Source organism: Trachurus japonicus, chromosome 10 (assembly GCF_045865225.1).
Source record: "Trachurus japonicus isolate A0001 chromosome 10, Traja_1.0".
NCBI lineage: Eukaryota > Metazoa > Chordata > Actinopteri > Carangiformes > Carangidae > Trachurus > Trachurus japonicus.
Window position 1 is genome coordinate 8,274,016 of NC_140916.1, and position 27,416 is coordinate 8,301,431.

The 27,416-nt window shown below is 40.8% G+C and overlaps 1 protein-coding gene across 2 annotated transcripts in view; it reads right to left on the reverse strand.

Annotated features, from left to right (window-relative positions):
* fstl5 (follistatin-like 5) overlaps window positions 1-27,416 on the reverse strand; it is a 168,469-nt gene that overhangs the window by 138,686 nt on the left and 2,367 nt on the right. For both annotated transcript variants that reach the window (XM_085789142.1, XM_085789141.1), the window contains exon 2: window positions 5,736-5,877. In XM_085789142.1, the coding sequence (XP_085645268.1) occupies window positions 5,736-5,877 (142 nt within the window). The remainder of the gene's footprint in view (window positions 1-5,735; window positions 5,878-27,416) is intronic.

Genomic DNA, 27,416 nt, shown 5'->3' on the forward strand with positions numbered 1-27,416 from the left:
TGTGCACTGCACACACACTGGAGAACTGCGCAAAATCAGCTGATCGCAACGTTCCTTACTGCGAGACATTTAATCGCTCTGTGGTCAAGCTGCTGCAGTTTTATTTACAAAAAGGTGGAGCAAAACACACTGCAGCACTGAAGAAATTGTGTGAAGAAAATGGCATCTCCTTTGTGAAACTGGGCAAGTTTCATAATATCAGATGGTCTGCATGGAGACATGAAACACTGTTAAAAATATCTAGACTATTGCCAGCCATTAAAATGCAACTGGCCACTAGTGATAACAGTGAATTGCAGCATGTCTGCACAGAGCGTTTTCAGTGCTTTCTGGCCAACATGCTGGATATTGGCAACATTTTGAAGACCACATCCATTAGGTTTCAGAAGGAAAAGCTGACCATTGGAGAATGTAAGGATGAACTCATGGTGGCTATTGGACAATTCACACTTCTGCTTGACAGTGAAGGCCACCACAGCAGCAAGACTGTTTCTAATGCTGATGCTGACAGAGACAAGTCAAACTTACTCAGGGGATTAATTGAACAGTTTGAAATCAGATTTGACTCCCTCAAGTCATGTGATCATTTCTTAGTATTTGATCCTTCAACATGGCCTCAAGAAATGCAAGAACTCCACCGTTTTGGCAACACAACAGTTTGCAGCATTCTTCAGAAATATGAGGCCACCTTGAAACTTGACAGAGACACCACTGTGAGAGAATGGATGCGCTTAAAGCAGGCAGGAAAACGTTTGGGAGCCTCCTCTGTGTATGACTTAGTTCAAATAGTGAATACAAGTGGCCCAGATGATTACTCTAACATCAACAAGTTGGTTAAACTGTCTCTTACACTGCCTTTAAGCAGTGCAGCTTGCGAGAGGGGATTCTCACATCTCAACATCATAAAAACCAAGTACAGATCTCGTTTGTCACCTGCTCGTCTCTCAGCCTTGATGCACATTCACCTGTCAAAAAAGACCACAGAGACATTTGACCCAAAGCCAGCTGTTGACCTCTGGATGGAGACAGCTGCTCGGAGGCTCAATCAGAGACAGGAATCACGACACGAATCTTCATCATCCACCACGCAGGAAGCTGAAGCAGAGGACAGTGGGGGGGCGACTGAGGACGATAGTGAGGAAGACTGCACTTATTAGGACCGCGCGCCGCAGGGGTGAGTACCAAACACTATCCCCTGGTACTCATCTGAGTAGCTCACAAAAAAAGTTATGTGCACCCCTGTCTATATATCAATAGCAGGTAAAGCACAGTAGATAACAAGCCGAGGGATGGCAGAGACAAGCATGCAGCCAAAGAGACTCGGGGAAATATAAGATGAACACCCGCATGGGCATCAGCATCCTGTTGTTGTGGCAGATTGGCTCCATACAGTGTCTGCTTCTCCAGCCCCTGTGGAGAGACTGTACAGAGGCTGGTTACCTCCCCCCCTCAGGCTGGCTGCCATTTGAAAGTAGACAGCTCATCAAGATGAGTGACAAGGGCTGGGGCTAAAACTGACCAGCTGAAGGGGAGGAGGTGCGTAAATAATACTGACAGTGGTCACATTTAAGCCACACATTACCTACTGCAGCTTTAAGTACAGTGCATCAAGCTGTTTATGAACACTGTGATTTATTCTTGTTATTTCTCCCCAACTCCTGTCTCTTTATCTCAATTTCATTTGCCTCTCTTTCTCTCCCTCTCTCTCTATCATCCCCCCTCCCTCCCTCTCTCTCTCTGCTTATCCCCTGTTAATCTAGATTTGCCATGTGGCCAAGCCAGTGCTGGATGGATGGGGCTTTGCACAGTTGTCCTTGCCTCCATTTTGTTTGTCCTGACATAACAGCATGATGTCACAGCGACAAACTCTCAGAAATTGCTTTTGTCCCCTCGTGTCGGGCAAACCTGGACACTTTTCCACAAATTTCACAAATTACACACAGAGCCACGCCATCACTCTTAAAGTGAATCCGAGACAGAGCCCGAGTAAAAATAAGAGCGTATAGAATAAGATCTCCACTTTATAGAAGCTGAAGAGCAGTAAACATCATAGTATACTCTCATTAAAATCAATTATCATTCCTGCTGTATTCTGCTGTTTTCTGGTGCACAGGATGTGTGTCCTGTATACCTGAGCCCATGTGGATGTGAATTTCTGAAACAATACCAGGGGAATTATGGGTAGAGCATGTGACCAGCTGTTTATGGCCGAGTGCCTCCCGGTGATTGAAGTCTTTGCAAGGAAAGCTTATAAGGTCGTATCCGATCCTGTTACCCTTGTCAAACACTGTCCTTCAAAAAACAAAAAGGCCCAGCATTAACACACACAGCCACTAGTGTTACAGACTGAAAGAAAACCACACGCCACTGTTCTGAACGTGCAGATGAGGAAATGAATGCAATTATGTTAGTAATAACATGTTTTGCATCACCCTGTTCTTTACAAATGATGAATGTGACAAGGTTTTAATTAAAAAAAAAAATATCTAATGCAAAGTAGAAATTATGAAACGGATCTCATCATTTTGTAATTACAGACTTTCATTACCTACCATCCTTTCAGAAGAGTAACAAAAGCATCAAATCTGAGCATGAACTGTCAAGAGACGTTGGAATTGCTTTTTTTCTTTTTGTTTTATAATAATATCTCATTTTAAAACAACTGTTCTTTGAGCTGCCAACTAAACTGTATTGACAGGGGGATGATCCAAGCCTGTCTCTATTTTATTCAAGAGTGGAGAAAAGTCTCTCAGAAACAAAAAGGCCATGGACCTCTCTTGGAAAAAGGAGTTTCCAATGTGGCAATTTTTTAACCTAAGGGCTGTAAATTTCCACAGCCTGGCTTGACAGGCGGATAGATGAGCGGAGTTTACCTCTGTCCTCTCACAAGACGAATTGTAATGGTATGCAGATGCTGTAATGACATTCCTCTGCGATGTAATCACAGTGCCTGGCACATTAATTTCATTGGAGTGGAAAAGAACATACATCATTTTTGTAGCTTCTTGTCAAATTCCCGCTACATGTGGACATACATTACTTTAATTATTAAAGTCACGCTGCTTCCAAAACAGGGCAATAAAAAGAGAGAAAGTCAAAAGTGTTTAGTTTCAGCAGGAGAGAGTGCACTCTCTTTTACACACACACACACACACACCACAAGGTGAACTAGGGATGCTGAGGAGGACGAGATGGGGACAAAATATTTAAACAAAACCAGTAAAAAGTTTCAAGTGGTGGAAAAAACATCTGAAATGCAAATTTGCAATTAACACTAAGAGCAAAACAGATTTGTGTTTCAGAGTCTTTTTAACTGCCTCTAAAACTCTAGCCGTTTGTCTGAAGAATACATTTTGAAGGATTTATTCACAAAGATGTTTTCAGCCCTTACTATAGAGTTATGTTTTGGAGATACAGTCTGAAAAACAATCAGTTAGTTTTATGTTATGTGTATTTTCAGATCCCCAAAATCACAACTTTATCTCTACATACAGTATAATGTAGTTTTGTGCAACACAAAGAGACAGAGCTTTAACTTTATGTAAAAAAGAAACAAAAGAATTTATGGCAGCAAAGTTTAACCAAACTTTTAGTCCAGCAATTTTACTTCATCATTTAAACAAACTTTCTTCAAATTTTGTTTTCTTATTCTCTAGCCTTACACATAAAACTACTGCTATACTATTGTTATTAGGGCACTCCCTCACCTTTTTAAGTAGATCCTGTAAATTCAGCAATGAGTAACACAAATCTGCAGAAAGGGCCACCAGTCTCAAAACTCCTAAATGAGGAGACACATTTCATCCTCCAATTTGTGCAACAGTGAAATCAGGAAATAGGCTCGTCACAATCATGAAATTTTACTTGACGATTACCATTGCAATGAACGATTGTCTTTTTCTGATCATTTTATGCCACTATTATAGTGCATAGTTTCATAATACACATACACCTTATGAAGAAGAAGAGGAAAAAGAAGAGCCATTTCATGGGATTAAACATGGATTTGCCTTAAGGCTTTGCAACTAAATCCATGATGTTTATGTCAATACTGTAGATGCTCATCGAAATGTGGTTGCAGAATATAAGAAAATGAGCACCTCAAGATACAGTTTGTGGCGCTCCGCCCAAACCATATGAGAAGAAGAAGGGGCGCAATGTGATGATGTCACTAAAAGAGGACCATTCAAACCCACAACGGTGGAAAACAACAAGGAAATAGTGATGGAAATACAACATTTCTGTTTCAGTTTTCAGTCATTTCAGTCTCATCCAGCTGTTTTTATACTGATGAATGGAAACTATTTTCATGATTATGCAAAATGATTGTGGTCTGGTCAGCTCAAATAATTGCGATCAGGCGATTATGTAATAACTGTGACAGGCCTAGTTGGAAAAGTAGTTTTTGTTGCCTCTGCTTAGCCCTGGATGTGGAGGATCTGAAAGGTTACCAAGTATTGACATGAAAATGGTGCAAAAATACACTGTGCACAGATATACCATTATAATCTTCAACAGTGGTGCTTTCACTGCAGTAGCATACAAACAGAGGTTGACACTGGATCACGCGCCTCCCTGTTGTCTTTGGTGTACAGAGCATCATCCCAAGACTGGACAAAGTACCACTACCACATTATCATTCACTGATTCATACTGCATTTTGTAGGGTACTTCAGTTTAAATCTATTCACTTTCTTAACACACACAACATTTCCTGGGTATTGGTGGTTAGAGAGATGGAGAAATCTTGTACAGCTGATATCTCCAATCGTGGCATTTCGAGAACATCTCCCTGAATAAATTGTTCAAAAAGGTCAGAATGTGTTTGCCCGTTGCGTCGATTCAACAGCTTTGCATCTCTCCCGGTATTACACTCAACTCTGATGCAGTCCTATGACGTTCCTACCATCTGTTCCCTCCCTGTCTCCCTCCCCATGTAGCCACCTCTCACCCCATGCATCCTTTAGTGCCACTGTCTTTGCCTTTCATTCCCATGCAGATGCAACGCAAAGCTGACTTCAACAAATTTTAAATGCTGTATTTAATCTGAAGATGATCGATTGCCTTGAAGTAAAAAAGGAAAAATAAATTCATCTTTCTTCAGTCACTGCTAATATTTATCTTGGATTGGATATAGAGATGTGTTTACTAGTGAACAGACTTGCAAAGCGGGCTTATGGGAAATGTGTGCTGAAGAGCCGCAATCCAACTAATGCCTCTTGACAAAACACTTTGCTTTCCTCAAGTTCCCGTCTGCCACAACAGTCCATTTCTTTCACAGTCTGGTTCCGACACATCCTTCTGTTACTTTGGCATTTTGGAGCCGCAGAGAATAACAAGAGGAGTCGACCGGTTCACTGAGATGCAGCGAGGGATTAATAAAAGATTTTTATTGTGGGGTCTGCCCTGCATGAATAAGAATTTAGTTACATCTTTTAATTTAAATGTTCGGCTAAAAATGCCACGCGAGCATCCACACTTCATTCAAAGCTCGTTTTCATCTTTGCTCAGCTGTGTCTTCGCAGTAATCTGATGTTGTCTTTGAAAAGACAGTCCCCTGGCACTGAGGGAGGGATAATGATTCATCAAGTATTTTTCAGCAGGCAGAAAAACAACCACCGCGGGAGAGTCATCTGATGCAGCAAGAAAGTGCCACTGTAATTAGTTTTATACTTGGCAAAAGCAGATAGATCTCTTGTTACAGACAGCAAATTAAAAAAGAAGGCAATCAATACCTTGTGTCGGAATCTCACGACTGGTCGATAGGGCGGCAACCCGAATCCCTCCTTGTTGGGTCTCCCGTCGGCGCCAAGCACAGCAAGCCCCAACAGTAAAATTGCCGCCGACCACCATCTGGCTGTCTTCATTGGTCTTTTCCTGTCAAAAACAAAACAAGGATGTTGAGTGCTCCCCTCCAACACTCTGGAGGTTCAATTCCAGTTGGCCGCGAGACCATACATCAAGTCGGCTGTAATTAGTGCAGACAATGGGAACCGCAAAACTGTCGCTGGTTTAAAGTAAAGCTATCAATACGTGGCCCCACACTCGGCGAGGAGATGAGATCTCCTTTTGAATCAATTAGGGAGAACTAGACGCCATGTGAAAATCAAAATAAAGGAGACAAAGAGCCAATATATTAAGGTAATTAAAGTGAGGGCTTTGGATTAATTAGTGAGTGTCGAAGTCAAGCAACCGTGATGTAGCGAGAGATTACATCTTTGTTTCCTTACACCCTCGCAGATAGACAACCAAAATACATTCAAGGGAGAGAGAGAGAGACTATTTACCTTTACCCCCAACATACCTTACCTTTTCAATTATTCATCACAGTGTGTAACTGGAATTACTGCCACTACAAGACTAGCTGTGAATGTTAAATTTTGTCACAATTTCAGAGTAAAGTCTTAAGTAAATGACTAAAAAAGTGTACTATGAGGTCACCACGCCCTTGACCTTTGACCAATAAAATCTAATGAGTTCATCCTTGAGTTCTGGTGAATGTTCATGCAAAATTAGAGAGGGTTTTACTGAGATATCACGACCACGAGAGCAGGACAGAAAGACAGACTGCTGTCGCTGCAGAGGCATGAAAACAAGTCTGACCTTTTCCAAAACATGAATTAAACAAAATCCCTCCCAAAAAAAACCATACCCTGTGAAAATGTGCGCGTCTCAGGAGCAGCGATGTTCAAGGAAGTTAAGATGCAGATAATACAGAGGAATACGCCGACACTCTCATATTGCTTTACAAAAGCTTTAACACACACACGCTTTCTGTTTGTTCCGTCTTCTTTATCCACATGTATGCCCTTGCTTCTTTGTGCAGCACTTTGTGAAAACCCCCCTTGTTAGAGCAGCTTTATAAATACATTTGACACAACTTGACTTGTTGATTTGCAGAGACAAACACTGAGCTGTACTTCCTAAGCCCTCTCGAGCCACCAGCGTCTGCTCATCATCCTCCAGTGAAGGGAAAATGACTGACAGCAGGATTGTGACCCTGCCTGCCTTGTTCTTCTGGAGTGACACCAAGTCAGACTACAATGGCAATGTCGTGGCAGCTCTGTGGGCCCACTTGCTATTCACCAGAGGTCAGGGGGTTGCAGCAGCGGAGCGGCATGTCACTGTGATGTTCCGGACAAAGAGGGAACACTGAAACTTTATTTCCGTGACTTTATGTGACTTTTATTGCCTTCGTGAGCTGCCTGACACCTGCACGGTTTCTGCTTTGAAACCCCCCTCCCTTCTACATTTCAACCCAGGGTTTTCTCATGAGCAGACATGAACCTGGTGTGTACACTGTTTGTCATTTATCCTGATGGAAATATGACTTTACCTTGGAAGAACAAATATCAACAAGCGCAATGTGTGGATGTCCAGATTCAACACCCTATTCCAGACTTCTGGCCTCACCTTTAGAGACCCTGGCATTTCAGACTCTATGCTCTTCAAACAATTCAGAGACCAACTTCAAGGGGTTTCCTACACGAATTTCACCTATATCACCCATCCAACAAGCAAACTAGGGTGGGGCGAATCAATCCCAAAATATCAATACTTTCAATACGTCTCTTTTTTTTTTTTTCCCAGAGGATCGATTCTAGCATGAATAGGATCTATAGTTTCTGTTTCTCTCATCTGTGATGCCCAGAGTCTGTGCAAACAGTCACACACATGAAAGCAACAGCAGAGTGCCTGGGAGCATTGAGAGCGTAGGCCTACACCTTTTAAGTTCAGTCCTTACCTCAGCAGTCCAGGTATGAAACCTGCCTGTGCCATTTTCTGCACATCAACCCCCCCCCATCTCTCTCAGCTCTCCCGTTTTCTCTCTCTCACTGTCCCACATTAGAGCAGTGCCCAAAAAAATAACAAATAAAAAATGAATGCAGTGATGTCTGCACGAAAGAGGGGCATTGTCATCCATTAGCACTTTTTATACAGAGATATGCATGAATGACTGAAGCCACTTTTTGTTCTGCTTCACTTGCTACATACCAAATCAAACCCAGATCTCACAGGTAACAGGTATAAAGTCTGCCATCAGTTGCATGAAGATTCAGCTTTTAGCATAAGCCTTAAATCATGACACTGCTCTTCCTCCCATAAAGCATGAGCCATGAAACACTATTGGTATTGATATCAGAGATTCTGACCCTGGCTTATTTGGTAATATCTTCCATCACTCACCCCTGGACTAAACCATCCAGTTGCTACTCGAGTGTGGTACATGTCATAGCCAACACGCCACCATATTACCTTTAGATTTGGTCTTTAGTCTGTTCTCCTTCATAACACATCCTTTAGTCTTTGTAGATGAAATGCTTCCTTACTTCTGTCCCCAACAGGGTAAAACAGCGGGGGCATTAAAGTTCCCTAATAGTCTCGTGGGCGGGCTGTTTTTGTTCCATAATACAGGTCTGGAAATCCAAAAGATTTCTGAACCTTGTAGAGTAATTGTTTAAAAAAAAAAGCTAATGATCAACAGTCTCACCAGTCCCCTGCAGACATATTATGGCCATTTTGTGCTATGGGGCATTAAGAAATCCCACTTATTGCCTCTTTAATATGAACATATTCATTCTCTGTGCATTCCTAACTCTCCAGATCCAGGTAGGAACCCTGCCTGCAGCAGCTGCTGCTCCACTTCTCTCCTATAACACAGTCTTTTAGCCACACTAGGTGGATTACCATATCTGCTGGCACAATCAATCAACTTCTTTGCGGCGTCCCAGTGTTAAATGGGTTATTAATGGACTAACTTTTGCAGGATGCTGTGTCACAGGCGGAGACATGCACAGTTTTAAGAAGTTTAACTGCTTTAACTCATTATGATCAGTTTACAACTGCAAATCATACAAATAACTTTCCAGCTTTTCTACTAAATCATTACTTCTCTTACTAAAACTGCAAACTACGCCATTTCATATTTCATTAAAAGAGGCTCTTTTCCTAATGAAATTGTCTTTACTCTGGACTGAACAATGACCATTTAAATCCTCCCTGTGCACAAAGAATTGTTCTGAGTTTTGTTGCTGCTGCTGCTGCTGCTGCTGAGTTAATTTTCTTGTCAATGAGTCTATTTTTTTCATCTTGTGGACCATTACTGTTAATAGAGGACTGGCACAAGGACAAACCACATAGAGTAAAGGAATGGATGCAAAATTGAGGTCAAAAGTTGAAGAAAAAGAGAAACTGTCATAATGAACAGCAACAATCAACAGCTCACACTCAGTTTACATCAATATGTCTTTACCCAGATATGTTTCCAGTATTTTCCATCCAGGCTATCTCAATAAGACTCTACAGCAGCACAAAATGTAACTGAATGGTTGTCAGATTGAATCAAAACAGGTCTCTGAAATCTTTGTGTAAAGGTTTTGGGCATTTGGTTTGATAAAATCAAACATTTAAAAAATCTCTCCAGAAGTGTGACAGTTTTATCAATTCATCCCTACCCATCCCTACTCAATTGTTCTACAGTAGCAGGGATGGGACATTAAAAATGTATTTGATTACCATTGCCTTACCCTGTCTTCCACATTCTCTTCAGTGCTGTAAACTACTTCTCTAATTAAAGAAAATAAATAACTTGAGATGTTTGATAACCAATAAGCTATAACAAAGAACATCTGTCTGACACTAGCTGAAAACGAGTCGGATGGTGTCAGATGAAGGACGTCTTCCCTTGCAGCTTCCAAGTAAACAAAAACAAGTATAACATATGGTATTAAACGATCTGGTTGCATAACTGCACGCACAGTTTATGGTCTAACTTTCAAAAATGATTAATGAATGGACGTTAATTTTCAGCACCAATCGATTGGACAGCAACTACTGGAGACGGCTTAATTGTCATTTAAGACAGAAATCAGTGCAACGAGAACATACATAATATGGCCCAAGTCCAACTGCCAGCTCCTATTAGTGCACACTTTGAATTGTGCTTCACAGATAAATTATTTACTGAGTTGAATTCAAGGACACAGACCATTAAACTAGCAAAAATATAATGGAAATTATCCCCACCACCGCCAGATGGACTCAGATTCGCCAACAGCCGTATTTGTCAGATTGCCCAACCTTAAGTACAAGTCCTTGAATGTCACTAAGTCTGTGTATTTGAGTAAATACTGCGAGTCAGGAGTCTTACTTATTTGCTTTGAAAGCACTGGAGACAAAAGCAGTCCAGAAGTTTTACCTGGGGGGGCGGATGGGGGGGCGAGGGAGAACCATCACAACTCTGGCTCGTGGTTTTAAATCCCCTGGAGCTTGTCTAAGCTTTGGCATTGACTTTCAAATGAAGACTACCCATTTCCCACTATGTACACAATGCATCATGTTTTGACAAGCTCATAGTCAACCCCCCTACCACCCCCCCATCCTCCCCACCATCCATCTCATTCAGCAGATTTTTGCCATTCAATGCACGCGGGGTAAGCAGAACAACAGAAATGTCTGTACATTGCTGCACACACTGAAGACACCATGTGTATGAGCCAGTTAACAGCACCACACTTTGCATTAGCTGGGTCTGAAATGTAATCCACTATCTGCTGTCATGCATGTTGGTTGACTTTCCTCTGGAAAATAGGAACACATAATTACAGCCGTGCTATACATTTTCCTGACATTCTGCATGATTTCCCCCCAAAAGGCCTTCAGGAATCCTCCTCTGCCACCACGACTATTATACCGTAATGTCAGCTTACACTAATTCTGACTTATTGCTGATAACTCCTCAATTTACAGCTTTTTAATTACAGTCAGCTTGTCTCAAATATAATTGAACAAAGCCCTTGAGAAATGTGCTATTCTGAATAAGGCCGATTGTCAACTGGGAACTTCCAAGTTTCTTCCCTGAATGTTTTTTTCCTCCCAACAATAGTAGCAAGTCTAAGTTTTCTACAACAATCCTGAGAGTATAGTATCAACAATTAGCACAAGCTAAGATATTTCAATATCCAAAAGGGTACTGAACCCTCTGGCATAATGTTCAACATATTTCTGCTACAACATCCACAGAAAGTCTCTCATCTGTGTTTTGTGCTGCTAGCTACTTTATTTTCAGGAAACTTTCTCAAAATAAAAACATCTTTGCCCATTTCTCAACAAACTGAACAAAAGGCATGAACAAGTGTAAAGTCGTGAACAATGAACCGTTCAACTGGAATCAGTAGACCACTGTGGTTGTTGCACTGTACAGCTCCCAAGTGAGAGCGGGGTAAACATCTATGAATGAGAACAAGGCAATGCTGAAAAAGTACAAGGTGCTCATTGAACTGATGTCTGCCAAACCAACCAGCCACTAAAATACTTGGAGTTTTCTTCAAGGTCAGAGTGTTGTTTGAAATATGGAGCAATTTTTTTTTTTTTTTTTTAAGTGCGAGACTTCACCATTCTGACAATTAAACTATTTGGAACATACTTTGGAGGATTTTCATATTTCATCATCTTTAAAATACCAGTTATCTGTCTCAAACTCATTTTTGTCTCTTGGTGTCATATCTCTCAAGTGCAAGATATTCTGTTTGTATCAAATCCATTTAATGTCACATTCTTTCTTCTACTCTACAGCAGCATAGCATATCTTATTTTTATTCTTGTGCTGTCACTGAACTAAGTGATGGCATATACAATAGAAAGAAACAGGGAAAAAGCTTTGAGTTTGGAACCAAGGTAATTCAGAAGAAGTCCGTTCTGCAGCATAGACGGTTTTCTATACACCAACATTATTCTTTAAATGCCATTTTTGCAAACTGTGTTTGAAATCTGTCATGTGTTGAAATGACATTTTAGGCATCACTCATTGTTCTCCTGTGACAGCAACTTTTCAGCACTTTGGAAGGTATATCCTATTTTTTTATGGGTATAAAATGCAACGAGTCCAAGGGGATAAAATAACCTCTTTTTTCATTTGTTCACTTTTAATTTATCTACTTTGCTGAGCTTGCATAAGCTTTTTCCTGCAGTCATCATACTTCAAAGTCGGCCAGTCATGCAGATTTACTCCGGGGAGCAGTCCAGTACAATCAGAAATGTTGCAAAGCTGAGCAGTGCGTACCAAATCTTTAGTGTAGTGCTCAACAGTGCCACTGTAGTCATAGTTATTTGAATAGAGGGTGCTATTAACTTTTCAAGATCACCCAATGTCCTTGTTGTTGTTTTACAGTTATTTGTACGATGTCTAGTTTTGTGCCTCTCAGAATAGAATTTACTTGTAGATTCCGTCCTTTACTGTGCAAGGTAGGCTACATAAGACATTAATCAAAATCTAAAGTAATTTACCAAGTGCATTCATTTATTTAATTAACTGATCTGTAGCCTATCACTTGTGCCAGTTCTTCCCAGTAATACAGACTTTAACAGTAACCCCTACTTATATCTTTAGTAGCCTACTACTTTAGGCTACTCATATTGACATTGGTCAAACATGCTCAGAGAAAAATAACGTTAACTTCTGTGAACACATTGGAAATGTTTCAGGATTTGTCTTTCCTCTTGTTTTGAAAACCCAATGCCTGTTAAGACAAGAGCGTTTACGTTATGTTAGTAACTCCTGAATATTTAATGAAGAAAAAATATCAACTCAAGATTAAATTACAGAGCTAAAACGTCAAAAATAGCTAATAGCTACATAGAATAAACCTCCCCTGGGTCTCAAAGCTACTTGGTAAAACATAGCATGTTGTTATCATGTTAGGCTACTGTAGGTATTGTTGCGGAGTGCTGACTCACCTACAGGCTCCTTTGGTGTAGTACATCCGAGAGAAAGTAAAGCATTTCTGTCATTCTGTGACAGTAAAGTTGATTTAGACACGTGGAAACAAGACAAAACAAAACCACAGAGGGTGAAGTTGCAGCCTGCAACGTTTCTAAAGAGCTCATTTTGTCGTCTGAGTGCCTAAAGAATAATAACAAACAGCAGCAGGTGGACCTGCATGCATTAGTTCAACCAGCGTAAATCCAAGATGGCGCTGATTCATTTCAGTGTGCCCAGGTGTGCGCATTTCTCAGTGCTGCCGCCTCTGGCCAGAAGCCAACATTACAAGTTAATGCATTTTCAATGGTCGAGTTCTATCATAGTTAGGATTTTTTTTTTTTATTATATTTTTAAATGTGTGTTTGTTTTTTAATTTGAAGTGCAGCAAACAAAAAACATGTTTTGCTATGACCAGACATTGCTGTTAAAACTACATGTTTTCTCCCTGGTTCACTCCAGGCTACTTGGTGAGTTAAGTTGTTTCAAGCATCCTGGAGAACTTGCCACAGTTCCTCTGTGGATTAAAGCTGTCTCAGGGTCTTCAGCCTCTTCATGTATAATCCCAGACTGACTCCGTGAGGTAGAGATCAGGGCTCTGTGGGGGCCAGGCCATCTGTTGTTAGACTTCTCAGCTTGTTTGTTTGTTTTTGTCTCTGAAGATAGTTATGTCTCTAACTGTATGTTTATCGTGACTTGTCATGCTGCAGAGTGATTTTGAGACTGGCAGCCTCCCGGTTGAATAAGAATCTAAACATCTAAAGTGCCTCAAACTTTTCAAACAAGAATGTATGGCATATAAAATATATACAATATTTGCTTCCTACATATACTGCAGGGGGGATACTGAATAAGGCGCCAATTATAAATCTTTGACTGTCTTCTCCAACTCATTTTTCAAACAGTAGGAGATCATTTCTCTGCTTTCCTTTCTTTTAAGTTGGATAATAGTATATTTAGTCACGGAATGTGGATATATAAAAGCTGATTTCCCAGCAAAAACCATGTTAACATATGGTGAATGTCCTAATGTTCTGTCAATCATTTATATTCAATTTTTTTTTTTACAATATTGTCTGATTTTCTTTCAATATCCATTCTGTGATACATCCAGCAGATGCCTGTAGGTAAAACAGCCTGGAGAGTAGGAAGAAGATGGCTTTGTTTTACTTTCAAAAAACGCTGCAGCCAGTTTTGTGAACACAGAAAGGCTTTCTAAACAAAGGTGGATTTTAAAGCAGCAGGGTTTTCTCACTCAAGATATTGGCTTTAGTCTTTATTTCTGCATTGTCATCAGCAAGGCAGAGGTCTTTGCACTTGCATATGGTTAGTTGCATGTAAACATCTGTTTATTTGTTTTTTATTTTATTTTAGAATAATCACATTCACTCCAGGAGGATCTTTACTTCAGGAGGTGTACTTTGTTTTGTATACAAATTAATTCATGAATTTTCTCATAATGTGGCTTACCAGTAAGTTTCAGTTTTCAGAAGTTCTTAATCAACAACAATGTCAACTTTCGACTGGATGACTAAACTTACCTAAACTTATTTGTGACTCCAGGCTCCAGTGGATGGTCAATACAATAAAAATTACTTTCTTCACTGGGCTGAGTTAAATGAAGGCCAACCGTACGGGTGAGAAATTGGATTGCCATGGGGGCTCCGGGGGCCTTCAGCTGGCGGGGCTGCAGTGGTTGCTCCCAGTTTGCTCTGTAAACCAATGATTTCCTAGAGAAGCTTGTTTGAAATTATTCAAATTGTCAGCGAGGTCACTGGAGGGGAACTTGAAGTCAGCAGATAAACTGCTCCGCTCTCCCCTCTCCCCTCTCCCCCCACCTCTTTCACCATATGCTTCAGCTGACACATTCCTGACCCCCTGTGGGCGGCTCTCTTTAAGCACACTCAGTGGTATTTCTATATACAGATCAATTTGGTTGAAGTACCACAGTTTGTCTCCGAGATATCTGGAGAACACTGGAGCATCTGCTGTGTGTTTGCTGCCCAACCACCCTGCCACAGCATGTCTTATTTGGCAGAGTTATCGTGGTACTTCTCATACTCATACATCCCCGGCAGCACTGTATACTGATAAAGGACTCCTTCAAGTTCAAAGCACGTCCAAAACCACAGGCGACACTCTTCCCCCTGGGGTAGTGCTTCCGTTTGGTCCCTGTTCTTGCCTTACAAACGCTAAAAATGCTTTGCCAATCTCTCAGATGGAGCAGTTCCTACAACAAAGGAACAGAGGGAAGACTTTGAATGTCATACATGCCTAAATGAGTATCTCATATAGTATTCATGTTATGCCCTTGCATGAGGTCTGCATGAATCGTTTTTCTTACATCCTATGACCGCTTTGTTATTATTTTGGTGCATAAAGGAAATGCCGCTGCCTCTGTGGTCTGCACATTTATGATGTGCATAAAATTGAAACACTTGAGGTTTGAAAAGGACATGCTGAGAATGTTTTGCATAGGGTGAGAAGAAAGCATTTTACCACACTTCTAGACAAGTTACGAAAAAAAAAAAAAACTCCTAACAACTCAAACGGACCATACTACATTTCTTTCTGCAAGACTGGCAGTCAGTGAGTCAGTTAATAAATGGCAAAGTGGGTTCATCAAAAGGGCCAGCACTTGCCTCGAGGTTAGAGGAGTTGGCGAGTGCATATAAGGTTGTAAACTTATATTCTCCAACCAGCTCGAGAAGCAGGGTGTTTGAATGGGCAACAGTCTCCCCCTCCTCCAGAGGACACTGCTGAGATCTCCCCCCCCCCCCCTGGACACAAGAACTCAACACTGATGAAGGCCACAAGCCAGAAAAACCTGGGTCTAACAATAAAGCTGTTCAATATACCACAAGTGCTGCTGGAGTTTTGACTTCCCTGAAGTAGTCAAACCAAATATCTGTGGTTGTAAGCGTGAGCAAGGAAGTGAGAGAAATCCATAATCTGATATTCAGACAGGGAGGAGATAGAGATTTATACTTTTATGATGACCTTTCTTATTTCACAAACCTCACATTTCCAAATACAGACCTTGTAACATTATGCTATAAATTGAGCAATACAGTATAGGCTATAAACCGAAAATTAATATCGAACTGTATGTCGGCTGTAAAGCTTTTACAGGAGCAGATTTTTTTATCCACCTTTTTAAGAATGAAGCCATAAAAGCATTTTTCCACTCACTCACAGCTGGGACACCAAACTCAAAGTTGTTAATTCTGTCACTGACACAAGAGGCCTGTGCTATTAATCGATTAAAGGTGTAATTTAAGATGAATGGAAGATTGTTAAGGGCGTTTCCAAAACAGCTTGAATCAATCACGTAACATTCATTTATTTACCTTTATTTCACACACAGGATCCACTCTGTGGGGTTGCTGTTCATGGAGAGATGGTATAGGATGACACAATCAATCACGTCCATTATTCATGCTCAGTTTTTACTATTTGATTAAAATATAAGACAGGCAGTTGCCTTGATATGACTCTGATACAGTAATCCACTGTGTCTTACTTTACATTGATTTGTCTTTAAAAGATTGTTCCTTTTCCTCATCTCATATCAAGTCCACTCTGTAGTTTTCACCTGTTTTTCATGTTTTCATCTGTGGCATTTGTTCATGTGTGGTGAAGACGGCTCCATTGTTGCTGTTGCAGTTTCTTTCATAGCAGTTTTGGGACTTCTTGTCTGTACTGGCTTTAAAGTGCTGTATGACTTTGTTAGTACAATGGATAAGGAATGTTGGATACAGTAAAAGGGTTAGAGCCACAAAAAAAACAAAAACAAATAAGTTGATATGTGAATTAAAACAGTTTTGTCAAACGACTAAAGAATTAGCTTTGATGCTGAAATATGGATTTGTATGAAAGCCACCTTTTGCAGTAATAGAAATTGTTTTGCTACTTTCCAGTTTAGTATTTTATAACAGTGTTTTATCGCTGTGCAGTAAAGCAGAAATACAGTGCTGGTCTGCCTCCAGTGTTTTTTGGCAACAACTTGGGAGCTACATAATCACTGTTGTAGAATTTTAATACTACACCACCACAGAACACTTGTCTATTAAATCCTCTGTCCAATACAGCTGAAACTTTCTCCTTTGACATTGTGTTGTTGATGATGTTTTGGTTCCTGTAAGTTGTACTGTTTCATCTGTTCAGCTGACTGTCGCTGCCTGTGATAACTGCCCAGTCCTTCTGTTTGTTACAAGCTGTTGCGGCAGCTGGAAACATAAAACACATTACTTCCTATGTGCCAGAGAATTCTTCCTGTATAAACCAGGTGATTAGAACCTCAAATGTGAAAGCTTTCATGATTGGGATGTTCTTTGATTCGTGAATCTGTGATATCATCGGGCAATAAAGAGGAAAACATCTCCTCCCTCCTTTCAGCAGGAACCTTTCCATGAACCCAGAAAAAAAATGCTTCAGGTGGTAGTTCCTCTTCCTGCTCCCAAGGTTGTACTTTCTGATGTTTCAGGAACAAGCAGACCAGGTTTGTAGAAGTAGAGGTTACTGATTGGTCAATTACAGGCTGCCACAATAGGGTCAGAATGGATGAATATGTCTGGTCACCCCATGCCACGATGTTCAGACAAAGACCAACCTTTCCTGTGGCTTCAAATTTCCTTTTACTGCTGCTCATATAATTGCATAATTACCATTATTGAAATGCAAAACACCACTGTGCAACAAGAACTTTTTCACCCCTGAGGTTTTCCATATTTTTCTTAGCACTCCTTACCCCAAGGACTGTTTGGTCAAAAAGCTCTGATGAGAATACATTATCATCTAAGTATCAGATTGCAACTTCTATTACAACACGTTCCATCAGCGCTGCTTCTCTCGGAAGAATAAGGCAACTTGAAGAGTCTTGTCGTGTACCCAGAATTAGGTGGTTGGAAGCCACCCCCTGACAAAACCATCATTGTGTAATCACCGGCAATTCATCTGAAATGACATGGTGACAGATGTTTTGGTGAGAGGATGTATGGCATCTTTTTGCTACGAGAGCACTTCCTCTGCAGACGCCCAGCTGTGCTGGCAGCTGTATCTGCTGACAGCTAACATGGATTCTGCTTTGTGTGCAGACTTTAATTTTTTTTTCGGTGATCTCCATATTTGGAAGATACAGTTGCATATTTAACGTGTGTCTCTAGGCAGACTCATATATGACCTTTAGCATATCCTGCAGTCTCTAACAATTAAACGTCTCTGCGTATATGGGTCTTAGAAAGTGCAACGAGCGGGTCAGTGATGCTTTAATCAGCTCCCTTTGATTTACTTTGCTTTCATCTTCTGAGGAAATCAGTGCTTCCATGACACATTAGCTAACTTGAACTCACCTACAGTATAAACCTCCTTTGTACATCAAACTCTCTGACCTCCGCTGAACACAGCACCATTGTTGTGGCAGGTATCATCACCGTGGTTACAACAATGACCACGTGATTGGCTTTATTGGAAGGTTTAGGCCAATTAGGTTCCGGAAAAAAATATAGTAAGTTCATAGTTATAATAAACAACAAGTCCAAGCTCAGTGGGTTTATCCATCCATCCAAACTTTCTCATTGCTCATTATACAACATTACTCAACTTCCTACTTTGCTCGTTTTGATCACTGTAACTGCTGAAAGTCCCTGACCAATGAAATGGTCCTACAAGCTCCTTGCTTAGGCACCCTATAGGCTTCTTTTTTTTTATGGGAGAACATTGCTCTGTTATAACAGCCCACAGGTCAGACATTAAAGGTGAAATGCCTACAAAGGTGTTATATTTCATTATCGGTATCCTGGTTTGTGCTTTTCACAGCAAGATAATGAGCATCAGTCGTTATTATATGAAAAATGTGTGAAAAGTGGGCTTTAAAAAGAAAAAAAACTATGAAAAAGAAAAAGTATAGCTGTGCTTTATTTCTTTCTTTTCATCTTAAGAGCAATTTTCAGAGAGGAGGGATTTCTTTGTGAAGCTTAAATTGAGTCCAAATAGTTGAGGCAAATCTGAACAGGCCTTGAAAATGCTGAGGCCTAAACCTGGCACGTCCTTAATCATCCTTCAGATATTCTGGATCACGTCCAAATAAGAGGCACTTGAGGTGCCTAATGTCTTCCCATAATCACTGTGATATATTAAATATGACCCGTTATGCTAATGGAGAAAATTCATTAAGCTAATTAATACACTAATTTGTATATATTCTATGTCAATGTGATTGTCCTCATACTGTACAACATGCAAGTGTAAATAGCAACTGTGTGCGGCTGCACTGTAAAGATGTAAAGAGTTAAACTAATTTGAAGAAAGCATTTTCTTTATATGCAAATTTATGCATTAAGATGCACCAAAAGCAGGTGAGGTGATCCACTGACCTGCAGTTTGGGTATTAAATATGACAGGCAGTCACCGAGATGATGATGTGGCGCCTTGCACCATGTGCTGTTACTGTAGGAGATAAAAACATTATGGCAACGGAAGAGTGAGAAACAGGATGAGGCAGTGGGAGTCCTTGAAGTGAGATACTGTAGGTCACCTCAGTGCTACAAAAATAATTAACAGCACCTGCGTGAACTATATAAAAGGTCTATATTCTCATACTTCATCATTTGATTCGAGTATAAAACATTTTAGGTTCTATTACCCATAGGTTAAGACTTTTTTCTACAGTACATTGAGGTGTTTATTTCCTACCGCTGTATATTTCATAGCACAAAATATACACTTAACCTTAAACCTGTGGCTGTTTGGGTCATCTCTCCTCTCTTGACCTTGACCAGCTGTAAAAAATAGTTCCTCTAACCCAATGATAAAACTTTTGTGTATTTTCAGATAGTCCATATTCTTTCCTTTTGTGTTCCTTTTTTTTAGATACTGAATTAACCTTATCCAGATTAATTATCCCTTATCCAGTTTTCTACTTGAACTGTCCAGGGAATGATCTGCTGGAGCTACAAAATCAGATCTGACACCTGAGTCTTAATAGACAAATTATCAAATTTATGAATAAATGTTTGCTTATTATTTTGCTGTGCTGTTTTAATTTTCAGATCAGTTGTGAATCAGACTCTGGGGTGGCACAGGGGGGAGGGACTCATCACAGTGGCAGCCCTGCTTCTCACTTGGCCTGGTACCAACTGGCAACTGAACAAATATTTTGCAATCAAAAAGACAATTGAAATATCCCGAGCAGCGACTCAGTGGAACCTGAGGTGAGGCTGTGTCTTGCCACGTGTGGCTCCCAAGGTCAAGAACGTACTTTGAACCTCAACTTTTACACTAGTTTTGGTGGAATGTCTTCAAATCAATTAGAAAAACAATTCTAAAACTACAGGTAAACTCAACCAACTAATGATGATCATGCAATCTGAAGAAAAAAAAAGAATCTCAGTAGTACCAGAAGTTGTCTTTTTCACAAAGTCAAGGACAAACTTTGAATCTTAAGACTTGGGAGAGATTTTTCTGCTGAGAAACTAGTGAGGGGTCGTTTCCTTCTTTCTGCACCAGCAGCAAAATCATTTGTGAGCGCTCTGCTGGCAGGGTCCTTTAAATGTATTGAATACCAGTGCGAATGGATTTCAGAGAAATATGTCTCATCTTTCCAAAACCCCCCTGTATCAATCACAGGTTCCTTCAGTTACAAGCCTCCGACTTCACTGGCTCACTAAATAATTAGTGCAGATTTCTTAAGATTTGTGAACCCTTACTTTCTTTGGACTTCAAAGTCAAAACTTGCCGTCTACAACCCTCTCTCTCTCTCTGAACCCTTTAGGACAGCACCGCTCCGATATCCGAGACTCATTAGAGAGGACGCATGGCTCAAAATGCCAGGCGGATAACAGCGGTGCACCCATGCCACCAGATAACAGATAAAGACGGAGATAGGCCCTTGTGTAAATGTGTTGGCTACATGTTGTGATGACATAATTCATTATCCCCCCCATCCCTTTTCATGAGCCCCTTATCTGTTTCATTCAGATGTCTATCCAAATGCATAAAATGTGATTACACTGAGCTTTGAACTTATGCTGCCGTATTGTGTCTTCTCTCTAAATCCCCAGTGCATTTTACCACTCACAGAAAAACGTTGAAAACACTTGGGAGTATGTTTATTGTGTTGTGTGTGCGATTAAATAATGCCTGTACAGTGCTGCGCCTCTACATTCATGCCGGCATGACAGTCACTCATCTCCTTTCACACCCCAGACCTAATTAAGTTTTGATATACTCTGCTGCCACTATTAGGGTCACACAAACAGATCTCATTTGACGTATCAGGAATATTTAGTGAATGAGGGAATACGAGAGTCGGTATAGGAATGACAAAACCTGGATGAGAAAAAGTTATTTTTCAGCCTTGGTAGCAACTGCAGAAGCCGAGAGCTAAATCACTTTCAAAGTTAATCTGCAATAAATCCTGGCAGGCAGTCCAAATCTAGGCAGAGAAACTTTTTGAATCCAAATGTGGAATTTCAATGATCCTCACACTCAGAAAGTCGCAGCTCCACCGGCATTCGACAACAATACCAGGAGCAAAACAAAGAAGGAATTTCCCAGTTCCTGAGAACACAAGCATCTCATTCCACTCCCTGGCTCGGCTCTTTACACTGTTGTTACTTGAGTTGAGATCATGAAGATGTCAACTGTGCGAGACTGGTGCATGCACTGAGAGGAGGAGGCGGAGGGATTTAGAGCAGGGGAAACATTAAGCAAGACATTAGGGTAACTAGAGTTCAGATGGTCAAACACTGGAGCGTTAATGAGCCTCTGATGTGCTTCCAAGTTAGCGGCCTGCTTTGTTCTCAGCAGGACTAGACGGTCTATGTGATGGACTGTGCATGGGCTTTCAGTGATCACTGAGAGGCTGATGGATCCCAAGGGGACTCAGACATCACACTGAATTTTATTTGGGATTTGATGAAAATATGGAGGAAATGTCTCTTTTGCACACACAGTAACAATCTGGACATTTATTATTGAAGGTTTTTTACCAAACTAATTATTGCTAGTTGTGTCTGTGTTTCGGAAAACACTAAATTTTTTGTGTGTGTGTGTGTGTTTTGCTGACAACAGGACGAGAAGATTAATACCACTTTATTGTGTCTGTAGTTAATATGAAACTAGACAGCAGCTGGTTAGCTTAGCTTAGCACAAAGACTGGGAACAGGGGGAAACAGGTAGCCAGGCTCTGACCAAACCACAGGGTTAATCCCGTTCAGATGGGATTAACACAGGGGGCAGATGGAGGTTAAAATATTCCCTCTGGTCTCGGGTCATTTTAGCTCATGTTTCCAGGTGGGATTTTAAACTTTGTGACATTAGGATGTGGTCTGTAATAGACATGGACATTCAGCAGGATAAATAAAGAGGGAGAATGCACATAAACTACAAAAGAGACATGTTTTAGAGCTTGCCTGAGCATCATTACAGTTTTTTTTTTAAAATGATGCTGGTAGGAACATTTTCATCCAAAAGCCAAATTACACACATTTATGTTCAAATGCCGGATGTATATAAACTCTTTAATGAAACAGATGGACATTGTTCTGGATTTAAGTTACAGCGGGGCCTGTGAGTTCACTGAAAAACAGTACAGGTCATTTAATCTGTAAATATTACCCAGATGGGGGTGAAAAATAACTCATATTCGAACTGGATTAAGAATCACTGACCAGAGAATGTAACATTAAACACACCCCACCTTCCCCAGAGAAATAAATCCCATGTGATTGGAGCTTAAGGCAACAAAATCCACCTACAAGAGCCAGGTTACCAGTCTCTCGTCTTTGTGATAAGTTAAGCTACCGCCTGCTTGATATAGCTTCATTTTTACTGCACCCTATTTAACTCTCAGCAAGAAGGTGAATTAGTGCACTGAGCCGAAATGTCAAACTACTATAAAGTCCTCATAAAAACTGAAACTTGAAACATGTACAATCCTCTGACAACTGGGCAAATTTTATCGACTGATACTGTATCTGTTAGAAAGGCCCAGAAAGAGCCACTGAATGCAGTATTTGTGTTCGTGTGAATTTAAATTCGTTATCAAAACTTAAAGAAAAGATCAGAGTAACTTCACTTACAATAGGACTGATTTAAATTTGTATGGAAATTGCTGGATTCAAGGCTTAAATATCTCTTGTAAAGAGACTCTAGGTTTGTCTTTGATCCACCCAGGCAGTCCTCTTAGAGAAGTCGACTAGCTCAGTGTGGCCACTCCTCGGCTGCCGGTTTGTACAATATGAAAATTTGATCTAATTCATCCTAAGGGAATGTGCACATTATTCATCACAACTCTGGATAACCACCCGGTGAGAAAATGAAGTGATTCTAATATATCTTTTGTCATACACAAGATTTCTGTCTAGCTTGGCATGACATCAGAGAATTATAAACAGCCTACTGTGTACTATGAGCTCCAATTGTACCCCTGGATTCATCCGAAAGCCACAATTATTATCAATTGAGAGCATGAGTGAGCTCCAGATTACAAAATACTTCCAATAGTCATCCTGCACAGCAGAGGTTTGAAGACCTTTTAGTGCTGCGACCAGAGTGCCCTCATAAGTTCTGTGTGACAAAGGTTTGACAACGGGGACTTGGACATTATATGGTCCACATTACAATCATTTATGATCGCAGGAGTCTCTACATATGAGGCAGTAGCGGGAAAGACCTTGACTTTTCCTTTATAGGCATTTAATTTATAGACCATTTCAAATGTCGTGAAGCCCCAGGCTGTCGCCACAACTCTGCAGGAGGAGAAACCTGGCAGAGGCGCACGGCTCTCACAATTGTTAACAATCATTACATAATCAGACTGATCTGATCGACTGCACTGTGCCCAGAACAATGGCGTCACACTTGGCCGCGATGGCAATGAACAGTGAACTGCGACCTGTGATGCCATTAAAATGCAACGCATGGCCAGACCACCCTAGCTCCCGCCTCCGCCTAAGTGTCATACGCTTCCAACAAACAGCGAACAACAGCGTTATTATCTCAGAGACAGGCTGTTACGTCTGCAATCCAGCCTTGGCCAGCACCACCTACACCTACACTCACTCAAACATATTCAAACAACACCTCAAGCCACATTGTGCTTGCAGTACACCTGCAGGATTAGCACAGAAACCTACAGTGTGTTGACCCTCACCTTTAAGTTCTGTGCAACTTCTATTATGGTCTGACCATCTGCCAAAGAGCACTGAGACAGAAAGAGAGCCGTCTCAATATTTCACCCTGCCTTGGCTTTAAAAGAATCCACAAAAGCCTTGTTCTGCTGTACCGTATGAAATAGGTTATGACAATAACAATTTAACAATCCACTTGGAGTTCAATCAAGACGTGGGAGTGGAAGAGGTCATGCTTCAGAAATCTAGAGCTGTTAGAGAAGTCCTGAGACAGAACCTCACACACTTGCCTTATATATCCTCAAAGTGAAGGAAACAGAAATGTGATCCAACGGAAACAATACAAGCTTGACTTCATTGCAAAGAGAGACATTCTCATACATCATTACAGCAGGTTAAGCATGTGCTAATAATCCACATTACATTATTCTCATCTGTTCTGCTTCATGCTTTCAAGTAACAGTGAGGAGCTATGAAAGATAAATGTGGCGTGCACATTGGAAGGAGACATCATCAAACAACCCTGCTGTTTGCCAGGAGATAGAAGAATGTCAGGAGGAAGTGTCTCCTACACATGGCAGAAGGATGACATATTTCAATGTGTGTGGGTCTACTGCACAATAACGATTCCACGTATTGAAGAGGGGAACAACAAAGACGGACACAGAGACCCAGATGGGAGTTGGCAGCGGTTTAAAGATGAGCTTGTAGTGCAAAGACAGAAGATGCAAAGGGGGATGTGTTTTTTGTTGGGGAGGGCTTGGACTGAGCTACTGAGAGATGAAACGTGGTACGCTAACGATTGGTATATTGAAATGTAAATTAAAAACATTTTGAAATTATATTCTCACTGTTTTGACTCTATTTTGTTTAGCTGATTCTTATTACTTCAATTATTTACTAAAACATAAATTCCCCAAATTAATCAAAGTCACGATCCACACCAAGAGTTCTTGGCCACCTAAGAGGATTGAAGAGGTAGTACAGAAAAGGGCTTCACACTCTAAATTGCTCCAGTGGAGTCACTCTTGACTGTAATGAGCAACTCCCAGGTGTGAACATATGTAGGCTACTTGCTAAAATAAAGTTTTTTACCAATTCTGTCAGTGTCATTCCTGCAACTGTGGCTCAGTGCACATACAGTACTTCTTTTCCAGTCCAACCATAGAGCCAGGATAACATAGCTAATTTGCTGTTACCTGTATAAAGGCTGTGCAACAACAACAACATTCTTCAGGGCATTAGTGTTAGTTTACATTGTGTGACCCGAGTTTAGCTCGCCAGTCCAACAGATGGTGCTGTGTTGGTTTCTGCCCATGTCCGTTAAAAGAACAAACTAATTAAACCTGCTGCATCAATATTTAAGGTGCACTGGTTGATTTCTGAACGCGTATCATGCATTGAGTAACAACAAGCAAGGAAACGTTCCACCTTATAAGTTACCGGCAGCTGCCGATGTACCGTCTGCGCTGTAGAATCAACTGATGAAGAAGACACATGATAAAGTCAGCAGTCCGTTGTATTGTGCCACTGGAAATGAAAGTAAGCTTAGTGTAGCGGGTTAGTTTAGCTCCGTTTTCATAGCTTAGCCATTAACTTAGCCGTAATGATCCTGACCTCACTTCACTTAATGCTACAGTAGGTAACGCTACATTCAAGACAAGTTGGAACTCGGATCTTTCCTAGTTGAAAACTCAGAGTTGCGAATTCAAAGCGCTTGAGACGCCCCAGGTCAGAATAACCAAAAACGTGGCACAAACATGGGACAAACTTTGCATTCAAAGTGCTTCATGTAAGTCTAAAAAAACATTACAAAGGGCACAAAAACTATTTAAAAAGAATGTTTCAATGTATTTTGGCATTTAAATGCATTTTCATTGATGTTACCATCAATGGTGTGCTTTTATGGGTGAGTCACCTTTTAATCAAGAATTGATTTTGAATTATACCTCTAACCAATGTGTTGAATTAGCTCAGCAATAGCTTACATTAAACTCACTGAGGGCTCCAGACTGCCCCGACAATTCGAGACAGTACAAGTAAATTTTTCATCACTAGTGAAACGTGGAAGTGGTGACTCAATGGATCTGGTGACTATCTGTTATTACAGGTGTCAGGCCTGTGAGGATCATGAATGAAAACGAAATGTGGAAAATATTTGGTTTGCAAAGCGAATAATGCCCCTAAATTTTCTGCTCGTGCTCCTAAAATTTTAAGTTAGGGGCCACTGTGCTCCTAGAAACAAAAGTTAGTCACCGAGCACTGTAATAGCAGCGTAATGCTGCTATGCTAGTCTGGATTGTGTTCTTGTATGCAGGGTACCTTCATTAACTTGTGTTTCTTGATGTGTAAGAATTTAAATGGAGGCTGTAGTTGTGGTGGTTTGAAGGATGGAGCATTTCTTTTTGTCTACTTTGACATTCAATGCCAGTGGATGATCGTTTATAGAACTTCTATTCACAGTATGTCACCATGTTCCGTCTAGCTTTGCAGCATTATGATGGTATAGCTACATGATCGAAGGGCAAAAGGATTGTGGAGATCCCTGCTTTCAAAAGCAGCTGTCAGGGTTCCAGTACAATTTGATCTCCCATGTTTATTCAGAGTCTCAGTAGGAACAACTGGAAGCTCAGAATAGCAGAAGCCCTGAGAAGGCTATTGGAATATCATAATATCATAATATCAGTGGTGGAATTGGACACATTCATGGATCTGACCTGGAAATAAGAAGTGAGCCACAGGATTTGCGGATGCACCTGACATTTGTACAAAAAGCCACAACAGTAAAGCTGAGGAACAGGGCTTGTTAAAACCAGTTTGCTCCTTAAACCAGCCCATAAAGACATCTCACAGGTAAAGAATTTTGACTGTGCTGGGAAGCCAGGACACCTGGGATCATTGTGAAGACCCTAAATTGGTGCCATTTCAAGTGGCGGTGCAATTTTCCGTACAAAACATATCGCTTTATTGTTATACTATCCAGGTATGCCCCCCCTCTTCCACCCACCCACCACCACCACCATTTATCATTACTAGGCACCTTTATACTGAGTGCTTTTCCAAATCGGAAAAGGCTTCGGTCAGCTCCTTTGAATTTTTTCTTCCGTCAGAGAAAAGTCATATTTGCTCAAAGGGCTTTGCCTCCCTGTGGTGCTCAGAGAAAGTCATTGTAATGAAAAACAGATCAGCCCTACTCACACTTCTAGTTGCTCAATTGACTCCATCTTCTACCTGTTGTTAAATGGTTTAATTGGATCTGAGGTTGGGGGGGGGGGGGTGTTCAGACTTTCTCAAGTGCTGGTGGTGTGGTGAAGGAAAAATCTTGTGCAGGTGAGAATATTCTGAACATTGCTGTTTGACTTTGTCTGAGTCTTCGTGGTTTTGAGTGCACCTGTGAAGTGAGAGCATCAGTATCATTTCAGTGCAAAAAAGACGTCAGTCAGTGTGAGAACCAGCATTATCTTGTCTCTCTTTCCACAACTCTCTCCAGCTGAATCTTGACTGTGGCACATCTTGTGTCCCCACTA